General features: G+C 38.2%; 1 protein-coding gene across 4 annotated transcripts in view; it reads left to right on the forward strand.

The window, feature by feature from the left end:
• kcnip4a (potassium voltage-gated channel interacting protein 4a) overlaps nucleotides 1-22058 on the forward strand; it is a 217149-nt gene that overhangs the window by 130084 nt on the left and 65007 nt on the right. The window contains exon 1 of one of the 4 annotated variants that reach the window (XM_041778728.1): nucleotides 95-239. The exons of the other annotated variants lie outside the window; for them this stretch is intronic. Within the exon in view, the coding sequence (XP_041634662.1) occupies nucleotides 182-239 (58 nt within the window). The 5' untranslated portion in view covers nucleotides 95-181. Of the gene's footprint in view, nucleotides 1-94; nucleotides 240-22058 lie in introns of those variants that run through there. 4 annotated transcript variants of the gene reach the window in all.

A 22058-nucleotide genomic window follows, 5' to 3' on the forward strand; every position in this document is an offset into this window, starting at 1 on the left:
GGCTGAATATAAAGGGAAGTTTTGGACTAGCAGCTTATCTTTTTTATATAAGGCTTTCTGGCAGCACCTCTCCTTTTTTCCCTCCTGTTTTACTACCAGAGCACTGTAGAGTGGGAGAGGAAGTGTGCGTTAAAGCTAGCAGGACTTTCAGATCACTGAGCGACAAAGTGTGGAAGGCATCATGGGGGCTTTAATGGTCATCTTCTCTCTTCAGGCGAAACCAAGACGCAGGGTTACAGGTAGGAGGATGATTTGATACATTTAAATGAGCTTTTAGCTAAATTTCTTTCATATTCTCTTCATTTGTATCAACCTGTTAATATACTTTTACAGATGAAGTGGAATCTTGCATTGATTTGTGTCTCATCGACTTCTATGCCAAGAAAGTTCCCTATTAATACGCAGATTTCTCCATAATCCCATCTGGATTTATGTTGCCACACCAGCAGTCCATGAAATTGACTCAAGAACACCACCTTTTTAGGAAACACTGCAATCTAAAACATACAAACTTACCAGACTTTTTAAATGCTGCTATTCCCAATATTGATTTTACAGTGACAGCACAAACACGCAGCTTGACACATTGTCTCTCTGCCAACGTGGTTGCACAATCTTATGTTACATCTCTGATCAGCCTCAGCGTCACAGCTTGTCACTGTAACAAAAGACGTGGAGGTCCTGTCTTTATTAGAGAACAATGAAATATTTAATGGATGGCCAGCAGACAATATTTGTAACAGGTTATATTTAGTGTTGAAGTGGGAGAGAGAGACAGAATGGATGACACGTAAAGTACAGTAAGTCATATTTCACTGGGGTGTATAGATATGGAGAGCCTGAAAGGAAAATGAATGAGGGACTCTTTGTAACTCTCTCAAGCAATAGATCACAGAGCGGGAGGATGTGTGCTCTGTAAGCACATTTCTCAGCCTGAGACCCAGAAAGAAGAACATGGGAGACAGACGCACACAAATTCATAGATAATACACATGTAGCCTACTTACCAGATTACCATATTCTAATCATTAGTCTGTGAAAGACCTTTTGTGTATGTTTTTTCTGCTGATATCAATCAGATGAAGGTTTTTTTTTTTTTTTATTGTACTGTGTGGGAGAATTTCAAAGAAGCAGAATCTGAAAACAGGACTTGTGAATCAGGAGTGGCTCAGCACTAGGAAGACGACACTTGAAGCCCATTTCCTGGACCCATCTGTGTGTGGGGGCTCTTGATACTCAGACTCCAGCCTCAGTCCACTCCTTCTGAAGTTCCCCTAAGTTCTTGAATCTGCTTTGTTTGACACTCCTCTGAGGACTGCACTCATTTCTTGTGCATGCACCTTTTATTGTCATTCATGATTTTTCCCCCTGTCTAATATAAGTAGAGATGAGATGAGATGAGAGAGCATTCAAGCCTTATCGCTGTTTCTTTGGTGTATGTTGAAGTAAAACAAGTGTTGATGGTGCATTAGTCTGAGTTTTTACCTTTATATTAATTTAACAATATGGCGTATTCCATTAGTTTGGAAAATTGTTTGACTAGAAATAAATATTAAAATCTAAGAACATTTTGACTAAAATATTTTCAAGTTTTGGTTGACTTAAACCAGACTAATAAAAAAATTGAAGCCTTAAAATGATTGAATTATGACCAAAACTAATGAATATTTTAATCTAAAGAATGATTCTAATGCATTCTTGTATTTTCAATGTGAATGCATTTTGCATACTCCAGATATTAAGTACTTATTACAGAATTACAGTGCCTATTAAAGTATTGACCCTCTTGGATGTTTCACACTTTCACAGATTTTTTGACCCAAAAAAATTCTCAATGTCAAAGTGAAAATGATTTCTACAAAGTAATTCTAATTAAAACATGTAATGTAAAATAAGTGATTGCATAAATATTCACCCCCTTCATGTCAGTATTTAGTACTTTGGCTTCAATCACAGCACTGATTCTATGTGGCTAGATCTCAATCAGGCTTGAACATCAGGACACTGCAATTTTACTCCATTCTCTGCAAAAGTGCTCTAGCTCTTTTAGGTTGCCCTGAGATGGGATGTGAACAGCCCTTTTCAAGTCCAGCCGAAAATTCTCAGTTAGATTGAGGTCTGGGCTTTGACTCTGGCACTCCAGAACACTCCCCTTGTTGTCTTTAAATCATTTCTGTGTTGCTCTCGCTGTATAAATTTTCTCCCAAGCCGAAGTTCTCTTGAATAAGATTGTCCCTCCCTACTGGATTTTCCTGTATACAAACTGTGCAATTAATTTTACCCTGTACCCTTACAAGCCTTCCAGGGTCAGCTGCAGAGAAGCATCCCCACAGCATGATGCTGCAACCACCGTGTTTCACAGTAGGGGTGGTGTGTTTGTGGTGATGTTCAGTGTTTGGTGTCCACCAAACAGCATCTTGACTGATAGCTAAAATGCCCCATTTTGGTTTCATCCGACCAAAGAAATGTTTTTGTATCCATCCCCTTACTTATACTTTTCTAAACATTTCTTTGAGTTGCTTGGAGTGTTCTTTTGTCTTCATGGTGCAATAGTCAGAAAGCTCTTTCCCACCTCCAACTGGTCCAGAGGCTTCGAACTGGTTTTACAAGATGAAATCACATCACCCCATTTCTGTCTTCTTTATATTGGCTTCCTGTTATTTCTACAATTGATTTTCACTCATTACTTTTAAAGCACTAAAGGGTCTGGGTCAAGCTATTTATCAGCGACTGGGGGTGGGAGGCATCTGGTTATTCCAAAGAGGAGACTTAAAACTAAAGGTGATAGGGCTTTTTCCATCAAGAGCCCCTTGACTTTGGAATGACCTGCCTGAGAAGATTAGGCATGCAGAAACAGTCACTTCTTAAAACTCATTTTTATAGCCTTGCTTTTATCTGATTCTGTCTCCGTATTCCTTCTTGCTCCCTCAATCATCTCTTATCCTTTTTTTAAACTCCTTTCTATTTTTATAAATAATATTATTGTTACTGTCATTATTATCACTTCTTAATTTTAGCGTGTTTTAATACCTTTTACTCCTCTTATTTGTGTTTTAATATCCTTTATTTTTTGCTTTTTCCCTTTTGATGCTTGTATCACTTCAGTGCTTTCCTTTATTATTCTTTTGCTTTTAGTTTTATTTTTTCTTTCCTTTAATTTCAAACATTCATAAAGTTTACCCTATATTGACATTGGTTCACTCTCTAAATTCAGCTTGAAACACTCTAGTTTTGAAACTTTTTCCACAGATTCTGTCAAATAACCAAAAACACGGATTCAAACATCTACTGCTCTTTGAATGAGGACAAAATAATAAAACTTGCACTGTCTGATGGACTTTAGTGCCACTCCACTACCCACTCCTAATGCTTTCTATTAATTTCCATTGCTGCACTCAAGAGACGATAACTCAATACGCACACATAGGAACCTTGCCCTCCAACTGTTTTCAAACTCACCAATCCAGGCTTGGAGTGCTCCCACTGAGTTCCAAATGTCCCAAGGATAAGAGACGCACTAGCATCATAATGACTGTACTCGATGATGTGTTTGGCCTTGTTTGATTTTTAATGTTTTACGTGTTTGTGTTGTCAGGAGCTCTTATGAGAGGAGTTTGTGTAGGAGTTAGACAGGTGCACTCAGGAGTGAGGCTGCTCGAATGGAAACAGAAAAACATTAAATATGACTCAGTCTGCAAAATGTTGAAATACTGTTGATGCTGTTTTTGATTCCTTTCAGTGATTGAAAAGAGAACAAAAGTGCATTGAAATCTGATCAACAAAGCCTGAACTAGTTGGAGGATTTCAAGAAGTAACGCACCATCAGTTACTGACTGTATGCTGAACTGTGTGGTTTTGTTAAGTTGATATCTCTCCTTTTTTAAGCCAAGGCTTCGTGACATTAACACATGGGGTGATGGAGATGTCCAGAATGGGTGTAGTTGCTGGCCCCATCTCCTCGCAGGCCTTCTGGTGTTTACAGAACCAAATGGACACTTAAATCAGGCCGACCACAGGGAGAGCAGATGTCATATTTTGGGGTTAGCTCTGCCACCAATAACCATACTCTCTCTTTGCCAAACATGTCTGAAAAGTGACCCACACCTACGACACTTCATGGCAAATAATTACTGTAAAAACAACCCTAAACACTTTGATTTTGTTCTCAGCAGGTTCTTTAACCCATCTGTCACATGCAGCATTTCACACAGAACTACTCATCTTTGTCAGAAGCGCTGATGGACATTACAACGTGAGAGCGATTTGACAGAACATTTAGTGTGGTTCTTTAGCACTCATCTCTTCTGACGTCTATTGAACCATATCACAGCATTAGCTGCAAGCCAATGAGAAGTCCTCTAAGGACCTTAGTAAAGCCCTGTGGTCATTAATATGGGCTACACGATGTTGCTGAATTTATTTGAAGAGCTATATACCGCAGAGTATGTTTCTGTTGCAACGTTGTCCTTGCATTTTAATGAAGCATATGGGTGAATCCATAGTCTCCCACTGTAAAATTCTCTTGAGTTAAAACAGATTTCTTCTTCCTACTGTTGGAAAATGTAATACATTTTATTACGCAGTGCAGTGTGTAAAGAACTACCATATTCTCTGATATGCAAATACACAAAAGCTTCTTTTACATGTTGAAATAAGGAAGGGTCACCTACAGTATGCAGCTCTCTGTTCTTCCCCCTTCCTTATCAACATCATGTAATCTCAGCCCTCTTCAAAGTCCCTCTGTCATTATACTGTATTCCTTTTCTGTTCTCTAAATTAGCATTTAAATTGAAAAGCGAAGCCGCATCAGTTGCCTTTTGGGCTGCAAGCTTGTTTTGGGTTTCCTGTCATGGAGCGGCACTCTGCAGAAGTTTGTCCTGTGAAATTAATCACACAAATCCCACAGGGCACAGTGACCGGTGTTAAGAGGACTCACTTAGAAATGGATTAATGAGAAACCTCCTGCTCTGAGAAGCTCCACAGAGGCAGAAACATGTACAGGCCCTGATGTGTAGCATGGAAACTTATGCTGACATTTTCATTCACGTGGTGGGACTCCAGGATGCAGTACTGGTTTACATTATTGCCTCTTTTACCACCATGATGTAGACCAGGGATGTCAAACTCAAGGCCCGGGGGCCAAATCTGGCCCATGGTGCAGATATACCCGGCCCACCAGATCATATCATATTTTTATTATAACTGGCCCACCAGTATGAGGTCTGCAGATTTCCTCCAGGACATAAATGTGAACTTAACCTTAATGAGTTACAATGTCCCAATCAGTCATAAAAATGATAAATGGTAAAACAGTAGAAATGATTTGATTAAAATTCAGGAACATGGAAAAGAAATTTGTTTTCATTTCATATTTTCAATGTTGTATCTCACAATTATTACTCAAAGTTATGGTTTTAACTTTTTATCTTATGTTTTGACCTTTTAGAATCCCAGTTTTAAATTTTGAGTGGCAGTTTGATCTTTAAAACTCATAATTTTTTATTTTATTTCACATTTTGACCATTAAAACTCATGATTTTGAATTTTGTCTCATATTTTGACCTTTTCATCTCATAATTTTGACTTTTTTCTCTTGTATTTTGGCCTTTCAGATAACCAATTTCAAATTTTGAGCAATATTTTGTCTTTCAAAACTCGTGATTTTAAGTTTTAGCTCCATATTTGACCTTTTAAACTCATGATTTTTAGTTTTTTCTTACATTTTGATATTTTTAACTCCTAACTTTGACTTAATAAGACTTGTATCTCATTGTTTTGACCTTGAAAACTCGTGATTTGCAATTTTATCTCATTTTTGACCTTTAGAACACACAATATTGAATTTTATCCCATATTTGACCTTTTAAACTCATGATTTTGACTTTTATCTCACATTTTAACCATCAAAATTTATAATATCAACTTTCTATCTCATATTTGCCTTTTAAAAACATTATTTTGACTTTAAATGTCATGTTTTTACCTTTTGAACCAATAAGTTGGACTTTTTCCATCTCAGATTTTGAGCCTTTAGACTTATCATGTTGGCTTTTTAAATATCAAATTCATTTCTGGTGAAACCAAGGTTGACAGTTTTTGGTTAAATATTAATCCTGTTAGGCCCTCAGGTTAGACCCAAAGTCAGACTCCAGCCCCTGCTGTGATTGAGTTTGTCACCCCTGATGTAGACAGTGTGAATGCATAATGCTTAATACCGTTATTAATGGGAGTTTGATGATTTAGAGGATGTTTTCAATTCAATCCAGCAACTACACCTAGGTCAAGACTCTGTTTTTTCTTTATAACTGAGGCGTGGGCAGCAATGGCCAGAAAACCTGTGGGAGTGGGATTGAGAAAAGAGTTCCACGCAGGACTCTAGTTTCAGTGTCAGTAACAAAAGCTACAGCTTTCATCCAATCAGAATACACAGTACACAGTTTAGCTGGTTTGGTCTTGATGAAGCATCACTTGATGAAGTGAACGTGCTTAAATATTTATCCATTGTTGACGGCTGGACCTGCACATCCTGAGCAAAGTGACCAATGCGTGACGAGTGATAGATTTATGTGATATCTCACAATCATATCTGAGTTTTTACTGGTCCAAAGCTGACTTATGAGGATGTCATTGGTTAAGTATGGTTGTTTTATGGTGCTGTGGTTCCTATATGTATTTATTTGATTTTGAATGGCATGGCATTACTTTAATAATTTATTTTTAATTATTTCCCAGACCCCCAAGCTGTGGCTCACAGACCCCAGTTGTCCCTGGACCCCAGTTTAAGAACCACTTGTTTGAAGCACATTGAGTTGTTCTGTGTATAAATGGCGCTCTTTAGAGAGGAAATTTCCTTTTTTTTTCCCCCAGATCCTTTAAAGCAGCCTTTGCCAAACATTAGAGCACTGTGGCTAATTTTTTGGCCCTAAAAATCTCCTGGTTCCCAGCAAAATGAATTCAACCATAACATGAGACAGTGTTTTAACCCATTTTTTTTTTCCTAAGCAGAGAATTTCAATGCAATTCGTAGCCTAGTTAGCATAGTCAGTAAGTACAATGAAAAGCCACCAGCATTTACTTGGTTTAAACGTGCTTTTGCAAAGTCACCAGTGTTTGCCTTTTATTTTATTTCTCCTGTGCTATGTTATTTCTTGGAAAAGCATTATAGCATTAAAAATGATTTCACATTTCAGAATTATGTTTTTAAATGTAGTTTAAGGCCTCTTGCAGCCCACCTGCACTTCCACCAGGGCCACCAATGGTCTCGGGCGCACATTTTGGGAAGCGCTGCTTTAAAGCAACAAAATTACTGTAACTGACTCTTGGTAGATGTTTTTAATAAACACAAAATAAATAGTAATTTAAAAAAGTTAAAATGTGATCAGCATTGGTCAAGGTTTATTTTTATCTACAGTACTGAATTCGCTTTCTGTCTCATGCAGTTATGACCCTTCTCTCTGCTTCCTCTGACGTCCTGTTTAGAGCTGTGTCTTTTTCATTCTTGTTCTTTCCACATGATGGCAGCAAAATCAAACAAACATGAAAGAGGCGAACGAAGCAGTCCTGCATTCTAACGAGCATCTGCACACAGGTGAGCAGACGCTTGTAAAACATTATGGTAGATTAAATTTGCTGCATAGTCAAGTTGTTGCAAACTCAATTCTCTTTTACACTGAATCAAGTGAAGTTTAATCATTTACTCCAGTAGGAAATATATTCAATGTGGCATCTATTAACTTCACCTATGTTTGGATTGTCACCATAGACATGCAGTCCTATGCTAAGATCCTCTTTTTTATTTGAAATTTTGCACATTTTCTCCCCTTAGTGCCTGTGTTTCATAAGTGAACCCAGAATAATTTGTTTTCCAGTGAACCAAAGAGCAAGTTTGATTTGTTTGCAGGGGTACTTTATATTAGGTTATGTTCTCTTTCCAGGAAAATGTCTTACACAACAACTGAACTGTGAACTCGTTGTACTGCAATCCATTACCTAGGATTTAACAAGACCTGAATCACATTTATTTGCAATTAAACGTGTTATGTGAGGGCTACAGACCATTGAAGCCTGCTTGTGTAATTTCTCTAAACGAATGAAAGACATTCATTTGTTTTAATGCCATGCTGCAGCAATCTGCTCCGTTTATAGATGGATATTCGATAGTAACTTGATTTTAACAAACTTAAGGAAAAAGGTTATTTTCAGTTGTGTTTTATTCATTTAGAATAAGAAGATTTGAAACTGACACTGCAATCACAGTTGTAAGTACTCTGATTTAAACAAGGAGGAGAAGGAGGGCTTACCAAGAAATTCAGCTCAAGCACAAAATTACATTTGAATTCTTGCATATGGGATGGTCAGCATTGGTTATTTTACTCTACTTTAAAAGGAAGTCTTGAATCAGATGTTTTATTTTCCTCAAGATAAATCCCATAAGACTTCCTTTTTCTTCTTTTCAGGGAGCATTATGCTACAGCTTTCATTCAAAATATATCAGGTGTGACAGTTTTGTCTCATACATCTGCCTTAATTATTTATGTTTTCTCCATTATTGTGGTTAGTCCAGCAGCATGCGTCAACTTTCCAGGGAGCAAAACCCCATATGAACAGATACATCAATTACAATGCATACCAAATACAATAAAATGAGTTCAAAGCAATTAATCCATAGAAGAATGAATCTCAATATGAGGGTGCAACAAGCTTTTATGCTGTAAGGAGGAGGCTGGGGTGGAGGAGGTTAAGCTTTACCACTAATAGTAGCAGCAGTGTGGTGCATCAGCATGAATGAAAGCAGGGACACATACACTGCTGTGTTGAGAGAAAGAGCTGTGATTGGCTGTGGGAGCTGCGAGGAAATAATTAGCATCAGCTGGTGGTCAGCTGATTACGGCTGGGCGTATGACTACCGTGTCCTGCACGGACTTAACACTGAGCTTTATTAAATAAACACAATTTAAAGAAATAACACAAACAGTCTTGAAAGGCATTTAAGGTTGTGTATGATGAAAATATCTAGGAAAAGACGATATATAATGAGGGAAACAAACAAACAAGAAGCCAACATCATAAGAGATAAAACGAGCATAATAGGATTAAAAACAGATACAAGGAGATAGAACTAGTAATTGAATCAAAACAGAGGATGTTAAGATGGCAACCTAAAAAAAAGGCACAGATAGAGTGAAAACAGCAACACAAATAAAATAGTGATAGAAATTAATACATAAAAGGAAAAATGGCATAAAAGCACATCTGTAAGAGTGAGTTTAAGGGAGTGATTTAAAACATGTAGCTGAATCTGTGGGGCTCCAAGAGCAAACACCCCATCTCCTTTGGATTTGAATCTTGACTTTGGACAGACCAGGAAGCCCCCAACCTAGGATCTAAGGCTCTGTGATGGCTCATATGGGGCCAGCATCTCAGAAATACAACTTGAGGAAAGACCCTTAAGAGCTTTAAGAGTGATCAGCAAAATATTCAAATCAATTGTGAAATTGAGAGGGAGCTTTTGGAGGGAAGCGAGGATAACAGTGATGTGATGGCATTTGTTAAAACCAGTTCAAAGCCTAGCTGCTGCGTTTTGGACCAGTTGTAGGCGGTAATTTTTAGTGATGCCAGAGAAGTGGGAGTTGGAATAATCCAGTCAGGGGAATATTAAAGAAAACATCAACATTGAGCTCTGTAGTTTGAACGTAGTGGGAATAAACTTGCCTAAGATCTGACTCATGTTAAGCGTCTGCCTCAGGCATGCCGTAGTATCTGTGACAGCAGCAGCATCCACTGTAGCCTGTGTGTGTTCAAATGCAGGAGACACGCAGACTATGCATGCACAGTGCTCAGTTCTCTGATGGTGACAGCAGAGTGTAGAAATGATAATCTGGGGTGAATCAGGTTGACATAACAAAGCAAAAGAGTTTAACTGGAAAATAACCAAACAACTCAAAGAACTATTAGTTTATCTCCCTGACACAGGAGAAAATAAACAGGAGAAAATAAGATCAAATAAACATCACCCAACAGAAAGCTAACTACCTGAATGCAAACTCTTAACCCATGGCATGGCCGGTTGGGAACAGAAAGATTTGGGGTTCCCTCTGCACTGTGGTGATGTAATCTTGCCCCTATTAGACAATGGAGAAAGACCTCCACTGCAGTTTACCATGTGTCAGGGCCAGCAGCCAGTATTGACATTGGGAATGTTCCTAAGCAAATAATGGATGCAAAGTTTGTTTGTAGAATGTGGCTAATGCTAGCAATGCTAATACCTTGATCATCTATGCAGGTCAGCGTCTACAATCCTGAGCTGAATATCATCACTCAGAGCTTCAGGTAAAGAGTGTAGAGTTGCTATTAGCTCTTTTTTGTTTTCTTAATCAGAGTAAAAGTTATGGCAACAAGGCAGAAGTCATTAACAACAATCATAGTGGCCACCAGTGGCAGAGCAGCTGTGTTACAGTTCAGAAAGAGTTACAGTTCATAGAATCTGCTATGCAAGGTTATGTCAGTGATTCACAGCAACATTGATATTCATGCATTATTATTTTTTGCATGTGTAGAAATTTTTTTCTCTGTGTGGTTAGCTAAGAGCATCATACCTGTCATGTTTCAAGGTTTTCAGAAAAATAAGGCACAATGAATTGGCAGAGTTAGGAGAAAATAGTTAGGCAGCATCACAATTTGGCCAGAAAATGACTAGGCAATAGGACTGAACGATTTGCAAAAATAATCTAATTGCGATTTTTTTCCCCCTAATATTGCAGTTGTGATTTAATATGCGATTATTCTTAGGTTCCTAATGTTATATATTTTTCAACAAATTCAAGCAACAAATCATTCCATATTATAGTCTACATTCAGCCAGGACACTCACACATTTAACCATTTTATTGCAAAATGGATCTGCTAGAGTTTTACTTTGCAGAGAAGGCTCTGTTCAAAAGAAGCTCCCTGGGTTAGTCAAGCAGCTGCTTTGACTTTACAGGGAGTAACTGGCTAGATATCCCCATAAGATAAACACATTTATGACAATGTGTATTGAAAATGATGAAATTATTCAGTAGCAATTAACCCATAGTAGCATTAATCTGAATACGAGGGTGCAACAAGCTTTATGCTACAAAGGAGACGGCTGGGGAAGAGGTAAAGCTGGCTATCTGCTAAACACAACTTGGGGTATGACTTTTGTGAACTAACACTAAGCTTCATCCGTTTTAGATAGAATAAACCAATTATTTTTGCTCATTTGCAAATTTGATGTCATTTGCTTTACTAAAGGGCATTGTCATTTCTATGTCCCTCATCTTGATTAAGGAAAACAGAAAACACAAAAAGGAAGATTTTTGTAAACAGTTGTAAAAAATTTGACTCTTGAATGTTTGTGTAATCTGCATAAAATCTCTGCCGCTGCAAAATTTGAATTATTAAACTGGTATTTTGACACAAGAAATATTTCAATTTGTGTGATTTGTACATTACAGTAAGCCATATTGCGATTTAATCTAACTTGCTATTAATTGCCCAGCTCTACTAGGCAATTATGCTGTGAGGCTAATGATATACCAAGTCTGCGCAAAAGCCCAGATTGCCACCCAGATAATAAAACACGTGTATTAGGCTTAAATAGAAGTGAGATCAAAAATTGCAGTTTGAGTTTGTTTCGATGGTGCATTTTTTGTGCCTAACAGCTTAAGTGTAACTCTTGCTTGTTAACGGCATATTTCAGACCTACTGTAGGAGCTAAGCTGGAAAAAACAAGCTCAAATATAAATACACAATTCTGCCAAAATTCATGCCATTTACATGAACACAGGCAAAATGATCAAAAAATGAAGAATGAAAAGCGTATAAAATGCACACAACCTCCCCTAAGTGGTTAAGCACATGCAAAGACAGACAACACAGCCAATTTGGATGATAGAAGAAAAATCAAACACATGACACTGCACAGCCTGAGCACACAGCAACTGATGAATCATTAGACAACCTGAGTGTGATAACTTGCTTTTAGTTTGTTTCAGCCAGTATTAAACTCTCAAGTGATTTAAAAAGGATCGGTGATCACAGTTCCCACTTGGCTTCAAATAGTGACCTTATTATTCTATCTTTGGAGAAGAAAACCTCCCATGTGTTGTATTTTTCATGCAGCAGTTTTTGACTTTGCAGGTGGTGCAGAAATTCTCCCCCTCCTACAGTACAGTGTGTGCTCCCAGCTTTAACCAACACATCCCAAAGCTCTGCAGCATTGGCAATTACCTTCAACACCAATCACACGCTGATTGATACAGCATACTGTGTGCTGATGACTCGCACAAACCCTGATTATTTTCATCACCATTAGCCGAGGGCCTTGATTACACCCTATGCAAAGTTGTGTGGTGATTGGAGAACAGCAGATGTTGGAAAGCGGAGAGAGTTTCTTTGAGGTTAGGTCTGATGTCAGAATTGGAAATAAAACACATGTGAAGGAATAACAACGTCATATCATGGCACATTTTTTAGCTTTGAATCTTCTATCGCACCTTCTTTTCTTCCAGCGCTTCCTACACACTTTCCTGTCATGTCATGTCCAAAGACACCACACAAACACTTACACACCCTTGGAGGCTCAGGAGCTATATTTGGCTGTTGCTCAGCTGCCACAAATAAAGAAAAGTAACTGATAGTGGGCCAAATGAGCTGCCCAATAGCATGCCCGGCACAGAGGTTGTTTCTATGGTGAATCACGGTATCAGCAATCCCCCCTTTCAGGAATTAGGACCACTTCTGTCCCTGAGATGCAGTGAAAGAGACCCCCCTTTTAGGGCGGCTTTTAATTATAAGCTCAGTTGTCACATTTTAGAGGTTGTAAAGCAAAGGGTGTGTGTAAAGGTCATTGTTTCTGTGTTTTTTTGCTCTGGGATTTGGTGAATATCTCTTGCATCAAAGGAAAGTGTTGGCTCATTTTGTGAATCTGATGGAAGCAACAGGATCCTTTCATCTACTTTTGGCAGCAAGGTGTCATACGTTTCTATGGCCTATTTTAAAGACACATCCAGGTCACGCTGCAGATCATGAAAGTGTCAGTTTTAGTGTCTGTAGGATGGAAACCTGTGAGACTTCTATCAGTAAAGGTTGGCAGAAGGATGTGATCATTTTTTTGTTGCATACATATAAAACTCACAGTGAAGAATATGAAATAGTACAAGATGAATTCCTTTCCTTTGTCTCCCACTGACCGCAGGCACCTCCGAGTCCTTCCTTCCCTACCGTCTTGTCTTTCTCTCTGACCTCTGTCCCGTCATCTCTTCCATTAGGTTTCCTGCTTTATTTAAAGTTCAGGTTGTGGTGAGGTCACATTTTCCCCAATAAGTCTGCTTATAGTGTCATTGTCAGCTCAGTTATCCCAGCTGTAAGTTTCTTAGCACTGCAAATGCTGAAAAAGTTTGAAAAATTATTGTATTCTACTCACATCAGAGCTGTGAAGGGAATTGCTTGTATTTTTCTGCAATTTAGCTATGATTGTGTGCTGTTATCCTGACAAGAATCAAGGCTTTTTCACTTTTTTTTGTCCATGTTAAGACTTTACTCTTTCCTTCCTCACCTTTTCATGAGGGAATATAAGGCATATCTTTCTGCAGATATACTGTTAAGAGAGCTTAAGATTGACTCGCTTAGTGTGAAGTTCTTCCAATTCAAAAAGTCATATCTGAAATGAAGTTTTTAATTACATAAGCCCTTTATCTTTCTATTGTGTACAGTAGAAGGGCCATCAGATTAGTGTAAAATAACATGGAATAGATAAAACTGTTTGATGAGGACCCTATTGTATATGTAAGCGTTATTTTTCTGTCAGAAGAAAAGCTAATTTAGGGGTTTTAAAGGGATACTTCAACATTTTGGCAAATTTGCCCATTGCCATAATTCCTATAGTCTTAGTAATAGATTTGTTTCCTTTAGTTGTCGGTGCATGCTGTTTCTAGATCTGGGGGGACCGAAATCCTAATCCTGTCCTAATGTTACATAATTATACGTTATTATTTCATAGTGTGGTGAATGTGCAGGTCACAATTTGTCCACGAGAGCGTTTTAGAGTTGTTGTATTGTGTATTTGATGAGTTTGATGAGGGAAAGCAAAAAATACCGTCTGCTTACATAGCGTTAGCTGTACAGCTGGTATATCGGTCCCCCCAGATCTAGAAACAGCTTGCACCGACAACTAAAGGTAACAAACCTATTACTAAGACTATAGGAGTTATTGCAATGGGCGAATTTGCCAAAATGTTGAAGTATCCCTTTAACATGCTCAAAGCTCACCAAACTTTACAGAAAATTGTCTCCCAGTGGAAATTTTGATGTTTCGGTGGAATCATGGAAGTCCATCAAGCAAGGGCACCACGGGAACCCCAAACATGAGATAGAAAATGGTGTAAGAGCTACTTACACGAAAATCGGTAAACTATGTATCATGATTACATGAAATGCAATTGAACATTTCCATCTCTGGTTTTCGTCCACTTTCCCTTCAAATTTTCAGCCCCCGCACACCATCCAGCCCACACTTATGATTTTTGGGCTGCTTATGGGTCATCAAAAGACCTACAAAAATGTCTCTTATGCCATGCCCAAATCCAACAGGAAGTCCACCAGCTTCATCTCAAGTTTCAAAATGAACCATTTTTGATGGTGCCAAATGGCTTTAACCTATTATAACTTTAGTATAAAGTATTCTGTGATCTTCTACTCTTTCTTGCAAGGCAACGGTATCATTCTGAACACATCCACATGCAAACATCCATCACAGCGCCCCCACTTGCAACAGAAAGTGACACAAATGAGTCATATCTTCATATCTCTTATGGTGCCTAACCTACTGAGCTCTGATTTTGAAAGATAGGTCTCAATAGTTGGCCACAACACAGATATATCTCATTGAAGGATGTCTCACTGGTGATGACAAGCATCACAATATGTCGCCAAATTGACAGGACGTATGTGTAACTCTCATACCAAACATCTGGTTGCCTTCAAATTTCACATGTAGGATCGAGGTCTGACCCTCTACATATTCAAAAGTAACTTTCATCATGTTGATGTAGCACCCCTACTGGCAACAGGGAGTGACACAATTGGGCCATTTCTTCATTGGCAAGTAACTTATTATTACAGGAAGTCACTGTAACTCTTATAGGAAACTTTGCATCAAATCTTACATGAATATTTGTCTGCCCCTCTACATATTTAAATGTGTTTGCTACTGCGTCACCTACTGCGAGAAAGCAGATGCATCTCTAACATATAATGCCCTGTTTTTTTTTCTCATTTTACATGATAAATAACACGCTAGAACGATTAACATGCTTTCTGTGCTCTGCTGCAGCACACAGCCCGGGTTGCTTACACCCAATTATTTCCACATGCGCCAGGGTGCAAGGACCCTTCCATGCTGCATGCAGCCCTAGTTATAATTAGTACATCTTAAACATATAATTCAGACATGTCATACCCTGTAATTTGTATATTTCTGGGCATTGTTTTTCTGTAATTTTTTGAGGACAAGTGACCTCTTTGGCCTAATCAAGAGTAAAGCCTCATGTTATGATTTGTTTCTTTTCAGACAAGAAGAGAACAAATAGAGCACTGCAGAAACTGTCAAGAATATATCTGGAAAATCCAAGTGCAGGTAGACAAAAAACACAGGATAGACTTGTGATACACAGAGGGATAAAAATGCACATCTGTAAGAATAAGATATTAACTGGGAGAGTGCATAGGAGACAATTTGGGGTCTTAGAGCCTTACCATCATAGAGCTGCTCACAGACTCAGTAAATTTAATTGATCAGTCAGTCTTTATTTATATAGAGAATGTGAACATGTGTCGGTTTGTTTAATGTAAACTGAACAAAAAGTGATTCAATTTGTGTTTGATGGATTATTTCTTTGTAGCAATGCTCTGTCATAATTTACACACCGGTGGAAAGCCTGTTTCTTTTGTAATTCTAATCGTAAGGAACATGCATTTGTGGAATGAGGAGCAGGGCTGAGTATGTGGGTGGCGCCCATGAAATTTTTGCCAAATCTTCTCAGCAAATGCCAAATTTCCTTATCTTGTCTGCCAAGGTTAGTTATCTGGCACCTTTTATCAAACCTGACACACCAGATAGATGTTTGACACATCCATCTGGAAAACCTTTAATACTAAATGTTTGGGAAAGGACAGAGCCTTTGAAAAAACCTCATAGTGTGATGGGATGGATGGTCTGTCTGTCACATCTTTACGGGCCAATCAAAGCTGGGGTTGTTCCGATACTGATACCAGTATTGGAAAATCTGCCAATACTGCTTAAAATGCAGGGTTGGCATCGGAGAGTACACAAGTTTATGCACTGATCCGATACTGTTTGGTTTAACTTTATAGTTTGCTTTGTTTAGCCATGCTAACTGTTAGGGACCTGCTGCAGCTGCAAAGAATGCAGGCTACGTGCCAGTTTTTCTCTGAATGTGATCTTAAAAACGCCTTTCAGACTGGCGCTGTCGTACAAGACATGAAGTGACACAGTTTAAAAAAAAGTTAAATAACTTTTGAACCATAAATCGTTGCCTCTTGTTTTCCTCTTGAATCTAGCCATTGTGTTTTTGTGGGTTTGTTAATATTCGGGTTTGTGTTCATAAAGGTAAGATAATCCCCTTGATCCCCAAAGGGAAAAATCAAGTGCTGCAGCAGCACTTAAAGCCTTTTTTGCCTTTTGTTTTTTCCTAACATATGAACTAGTCTTGGCAAATAGTTGTAATGTTTCAGCCTAGATGTGATTAAGTCTTGAAAGTCTGTTGAAAAATTACTGTCCGTCTGCAGAGGCGATCAAAAAGAGTGAAACAATTGTGGCTTCTACTGCTTTTGACCTTTGCACACACCTGAACCACGCCAGCATTCTCGTGTCCCAGAGCAACTGGTGGCTCAAAACCATCCCTCCCTCTTCTTTTTTTTTTTTAGCATCCCCTCCATCATTTCTCTCCCTTTGTCACAATCAAATACATCCCCCTCTTATTACCCTTCCCTTTTTTTCCCATTCTCTCTCCTCACGCCCCCTTGCCTTTATCCTTTCCACTCCGCCCGCCCCCCATCCTCACACTTCTTCTCCCCCCTCCCTCCCTCTTTTCCTGCCTCTCAGACTTTTGCCAGTCTCTCATCAGACCCCGAGATGTGGCGCTCTTAAGTGGAGTTAAACGGCCTGCAGACAGCAGTGGCAGCACACTGAGCTCTGCTTCCTCGGACATGGGCAGGCTGTGAGCGCGCAGACATGATGACTGTGAACTTGGAGGGGCTGGAGATGATTGCTGTGCTGGTGGTTGTGGTTGTGTTTGTGAAGGTGCTGGAGCAGTTTGGGTTGTTAGCAGACGGATATGACGGTAAGGAAATGGCAAACTCTTTTGAATGTTTGGAGGGGGCTGTTTGTTTTCTTTGGGAATGATCAACCACTTGTTGCAGCTGTTGTTTTTAACTGTAGACAGATGTTTTTAGACCTTATTCTGAATGGGAGTTTGTCTAAAGGATCTGTACTTTTATCTGTTGATTTTTAGGTTACATCTATTTTCGAAAAAGTGCTGATATTTAAAGTTAACTAACTAACAAATCTGGTCTTTCAAATATCTTACAAGATGCATCATTCTTTAGGATCAAAGAGAGATTGAATGGTGCAGTGACTGGTGAGTTTTTTTCCAGTTTGGGAGACATTTTGAGTTCTTGTTTTATCCTTTTGTGGTGTGTTATTCAAATGAGGTCAACTTACTTTCTATGTTCTCTTGCCATCATACCAGATTTTGCAGTCTAGATAAAATGTAAGTAAATCAAGTATTAATCCTTTTGTTTTTACCACACAACAAAATAGAAGCCTGGAACTCTTGTTTTTAATGATCCAAATTTAAAAAAAAAAGCTTTTTAATTCCTGTAAATTGTTAAAATAACATATATATTGGCAAAATGTCAGTACGGAAACTCTGAAAAGATATTTGTGCAAATTAGAGGCTTCTCGCTCCGTCCTTAGGCTTTTTAATCAGAAAAGCATCAGAACCAGCTTCAGTGGCCATGAATGCTTATGCAACAGGGAATTCGTCTCAGGTAGCTTTGCTCTCAAAATACTGAGTACAAATTAAAATAAACCAAAAAAAGTATATGATTTTAATATGCGCTAGTTCTTGTGATTTTTTTTTTCTACTATATACATGTCTATGTGCATGGATAGTGTTGCAAGCTGTGTAAAGGGTGAAAGGATGCTGACTAGACATGATCAGAGTATAAAACATGCAAGGATGTGGTCAGATTTACATGAGGTAGATAAGATAGTTTAGGATAGTTGTTCAGAGCAATGTGTAAATAAGGTGAGATATTTTACCACAGAGAGCCTTCTTACAGAATTCGAGTAAATAACTTGCAGCATGGAAAATAGAGTAGACTAGTAATTAGTACAGTAATAAGTGCAAACAAGCATATGACATGAGGCATTTTACTACAGAGATTTACAGTAAATAGATGTCTGCATATGAGGTGAGGCTTTTACCACAGTGAGCTTTCTTTAGCATAAAAATCTGCCTTTAGATCTAGAGATTTCTAAATCACCTGTAGCCCTTGGTGCTACACATTATAAAAATCACAGAGTTCATATTGTTTTGAGATGTGGCATCATAAAGTTGTACACACCAAAGTTTAGGGACAGCCTCTGTGTTCATTCCTCATCCTATTAACATTTAACATTTGAATCACAGCTGGATTCACTTGACTTTTCTGCTTGTTTTAGCACCACGATGACTCATGCTGGTCAAATCATAACCTGACATTTTACTTTTAATCCTTTGTTTTTCATCTTTCAGTCTTGATATCATTTCAAGCTTCGTTTACAGCCAATCGTCTGTGCATCATCTTGGCACTTTGTTTCCACTCTGAGGGTTTCTTTATTAGATATGAGTGAAATTAGATTGGACATGAAAGCTTGTATCGTCTCTAGGTTGTGTGGGTTAACTTGTTTAGCCAAATGAAACAGCTGAGGACTGATGCAGATTTTGATCTTGACAGCGAAGGGATTTCCTTACTGGGTGTTTTTGTTTGTTTTTTAAAGGAGAGGTTTTGTTGGTGAAAAGTTTGCACACTGTTACAGCTACAGGTTTTCTGTGTTGTTTAGGAGAGAACAATGGTTAAATGTTTGTGAAGATGCCACCTCGATTCTTTCCCGTTTAAAAGTGTAAAAAATCTTACAGAGCTAGGTCTGAATCTGCAGACCACCTGTTATTTTTATGCTCTGCTCACTGCCAAGCTGTTTGCCTTATGGCTTGGATTTCACACATAGGGGACAAACAAACATTTCCCAACCAGGCAAAGCAAGAAAAGAAGATGATATGACTTTTGTGCCTTTACACTGCCCCATTTAAGTTGTTATCACTGTAGTGATGTAGTAGTGCTTCTCGGTGTAAAAATGGAAATACTGTTGAGTGAACACCCACTTCAGACACTAAAGCAATAACAATAACAATCACACATGGAGTTGTGAAAATCTCACCACTACTTTTTTTGGGTCTCTCTGAGGATATTACTAGACATGCGGTTTGTCTCTATTGATGGTGGTTGTCTTTTTGCTTCAGCAGCTTTTCAATGTTTATTTTCTGTCTTTTTCACACTCTCCCATCTCTCTTTTGGAAAAATGCACCATGTCAGACTTAAAGCTGGAGTGCATAAACTGCTCTAACTAAATTTCAGCTTTGAAAAAATTCAATCCATGCCAAAATAAAATCAAATGACTCCTGAGAGGAATATCCTGGTTATATCCTCAATTATGCCCTTACATTAAATTTATTATGATTGATGTCGAACATGTGGAAATTTTCCTACCAATCTTTAAATCAGCTCTCTGGCAGGAAGTCCATTCTAATCACTGTTTGATGAATAGATATGTCATGTTTTTATTTCAGTGACTTATTATGTGAAGCACAATTATTAGAAAGTTAAAAGAAGAAGAAAAGGCCTCATTTACTGTGACCTATTTTGTAAAGTCAGAAGTAAATGTAACAACACAAGGGGTAAGATTTTTTGCATATTGAACCTTGAACTTTTTATGTAAGGATGAACAACATTGGGACTCTTTATAAGCCATTGTAAATGCAGCATTTGAATTAAACTGAAATCATTCCATATGTGTCTTGGTAAGCATAGGAGGAGAGACTGAGAGCAGATTTCCCACCTATTAATCAAGCCCAGCTTGTGTTGATCTTTTCATTGTATAAAATAATAAGAATAAACAGCAATTTTTGGATTCTCATCGATTGCCCAGGGTTATTGTAGATGACAACATCATGAGTGCCATTAATCAGCATTGTTTTGTAAGCACATTGATTCCCTCTGATTTATCAATCAAAGAATAATAGAATGTTTTGAAAGCGATAAAAAGGTGGGCATTATTTTATGAGATTAAAGTAGTAAGTGTACTGTAGCATACTTTAATTTAGTATATTTACCATACTCAAATGCAGCAAGAATTTAAACTATTTATTGAAACTCAAATGCTGTAAGAAGGCTCTCTGTGGTAAAATGCATCCCTTTATATGCATATTTGCACTAATAAATCTTCTTACCATATTACTTAGTAATAACTAATTCAATCTATTTACAGTAGTCAAATGCTGCAAGTAATGTAGCTTTTCACCGAAACTCAAATGCTGCAAGAAAGCTCTCTGTGGTAAAATTCCCCATTTGATAAGCATATTTGCAATTACAAATCTACTTATATAGTTATCATCAATAACTAGGGGTGAGGGAAAAAATCAATACAGCATAGTATCGTGATCTTCTGCTAAGTCTCGATATTTTTTTTTTAATTAATTGCTGATATGAACTGAACTCTATGATGCTTGATAAATAGCATCAGTGTCTTTTCTGTCCAGTTGATTATGCTGTTGCGCCCTTTGTCCAGTGAGGTCAGCAGAGGTGATGGTCATACAGCAGGAGAAAGTTAATACAACCAATATGGCAGCACCATGGAAAAGACATCAGGAATGCAAACAGGGCATGAACAACATGGACATGACACATGGGGTTTTGCAAGGAATGCCGTTTGAAAAATAAATTTAATTTTGTATAAATATAATATTAAGACTTTAAGGTTGCAGATTTACATGGTGACCCTTAAACTCAGTTGTAGTAAAAGCACATGTTCAGTTGGTATCTTTTATGAACTTGATATTCTGTATTATATACAGTACATTCATGTTAAAAACTAGAATAGATTATTCTAAAACTAAGCCTACAAAAGAAACTGTTGAGCTGCTCTGCTTTATTCCTCCACTTCACAGCTTTTGGTTAAAAATAGACTCCAACACAGCTGGACATAAACAGCTCTTTAGAGTCTGTGTACTCTGACAGTGAGTGACGGTGGTTTGCTGCCAGCGTTCAGGGACGTGACAGCTGACAAGAGCAGCCTTTGATACGGCAGATTTTACAAATTGTTCCCCTGCTGAAGGTGTGGCTCTTATCAGCCAGGGAGCCATGCAACAAATGAGTCCAATCAAAAATGGACCGAATAACAGAGCAGAGCAGATTGTCACCAATGATTTCAATGCTTGGGCTGCAATTCGAAGTGAAAGTGTGCTTCATACTTTTATCTATTTTAAGCAAACCTTTGACTGAATAAAGCAATCCTGTTAGTCACTGTCAAACAAAGCATACCCTCCATGCTGCCCGCCACTCTGCTTACTACAACCACCTGAGCTCTAGCTGTATGATGAATCTCAAGGGTGTCGTATGTGACTAATGTGCCACCCATTGTTACATGTAATACTCTTGAAAATACCTTCTGGAGCTTTAATTAGGTATCATGCTGGTACATCCTGTATTTCTTTTACTAAGTGTGTTATTCATGGAGCACCATGTGCTACAAAAGTGTGATTAAAAGTGAATAATGGTTTTCTATAAGAGGAAGCCATAAGTCCTCAAAGATACATATGTAGTCATGGAAGTGGATGCCTGAGCTGTGCATGGCTTTATTTGACATTTTACTTATCACAAAGAGCATATGGACTGGATTCATAAAGGACTGCATA

This window comes from Cheilinus undulatus, linkage group 22 (assembly GCF_018320785.1).
Source record: "Cheilinus undulatus linkage group 22, ASM1832078v1, whole genome shotgun sequence".
NCBI lineage: Eukaryota > Metazoa > Chordata > Actinopteri > Labriformes > Labridae > Cheilinus > Cheilinus undulatus.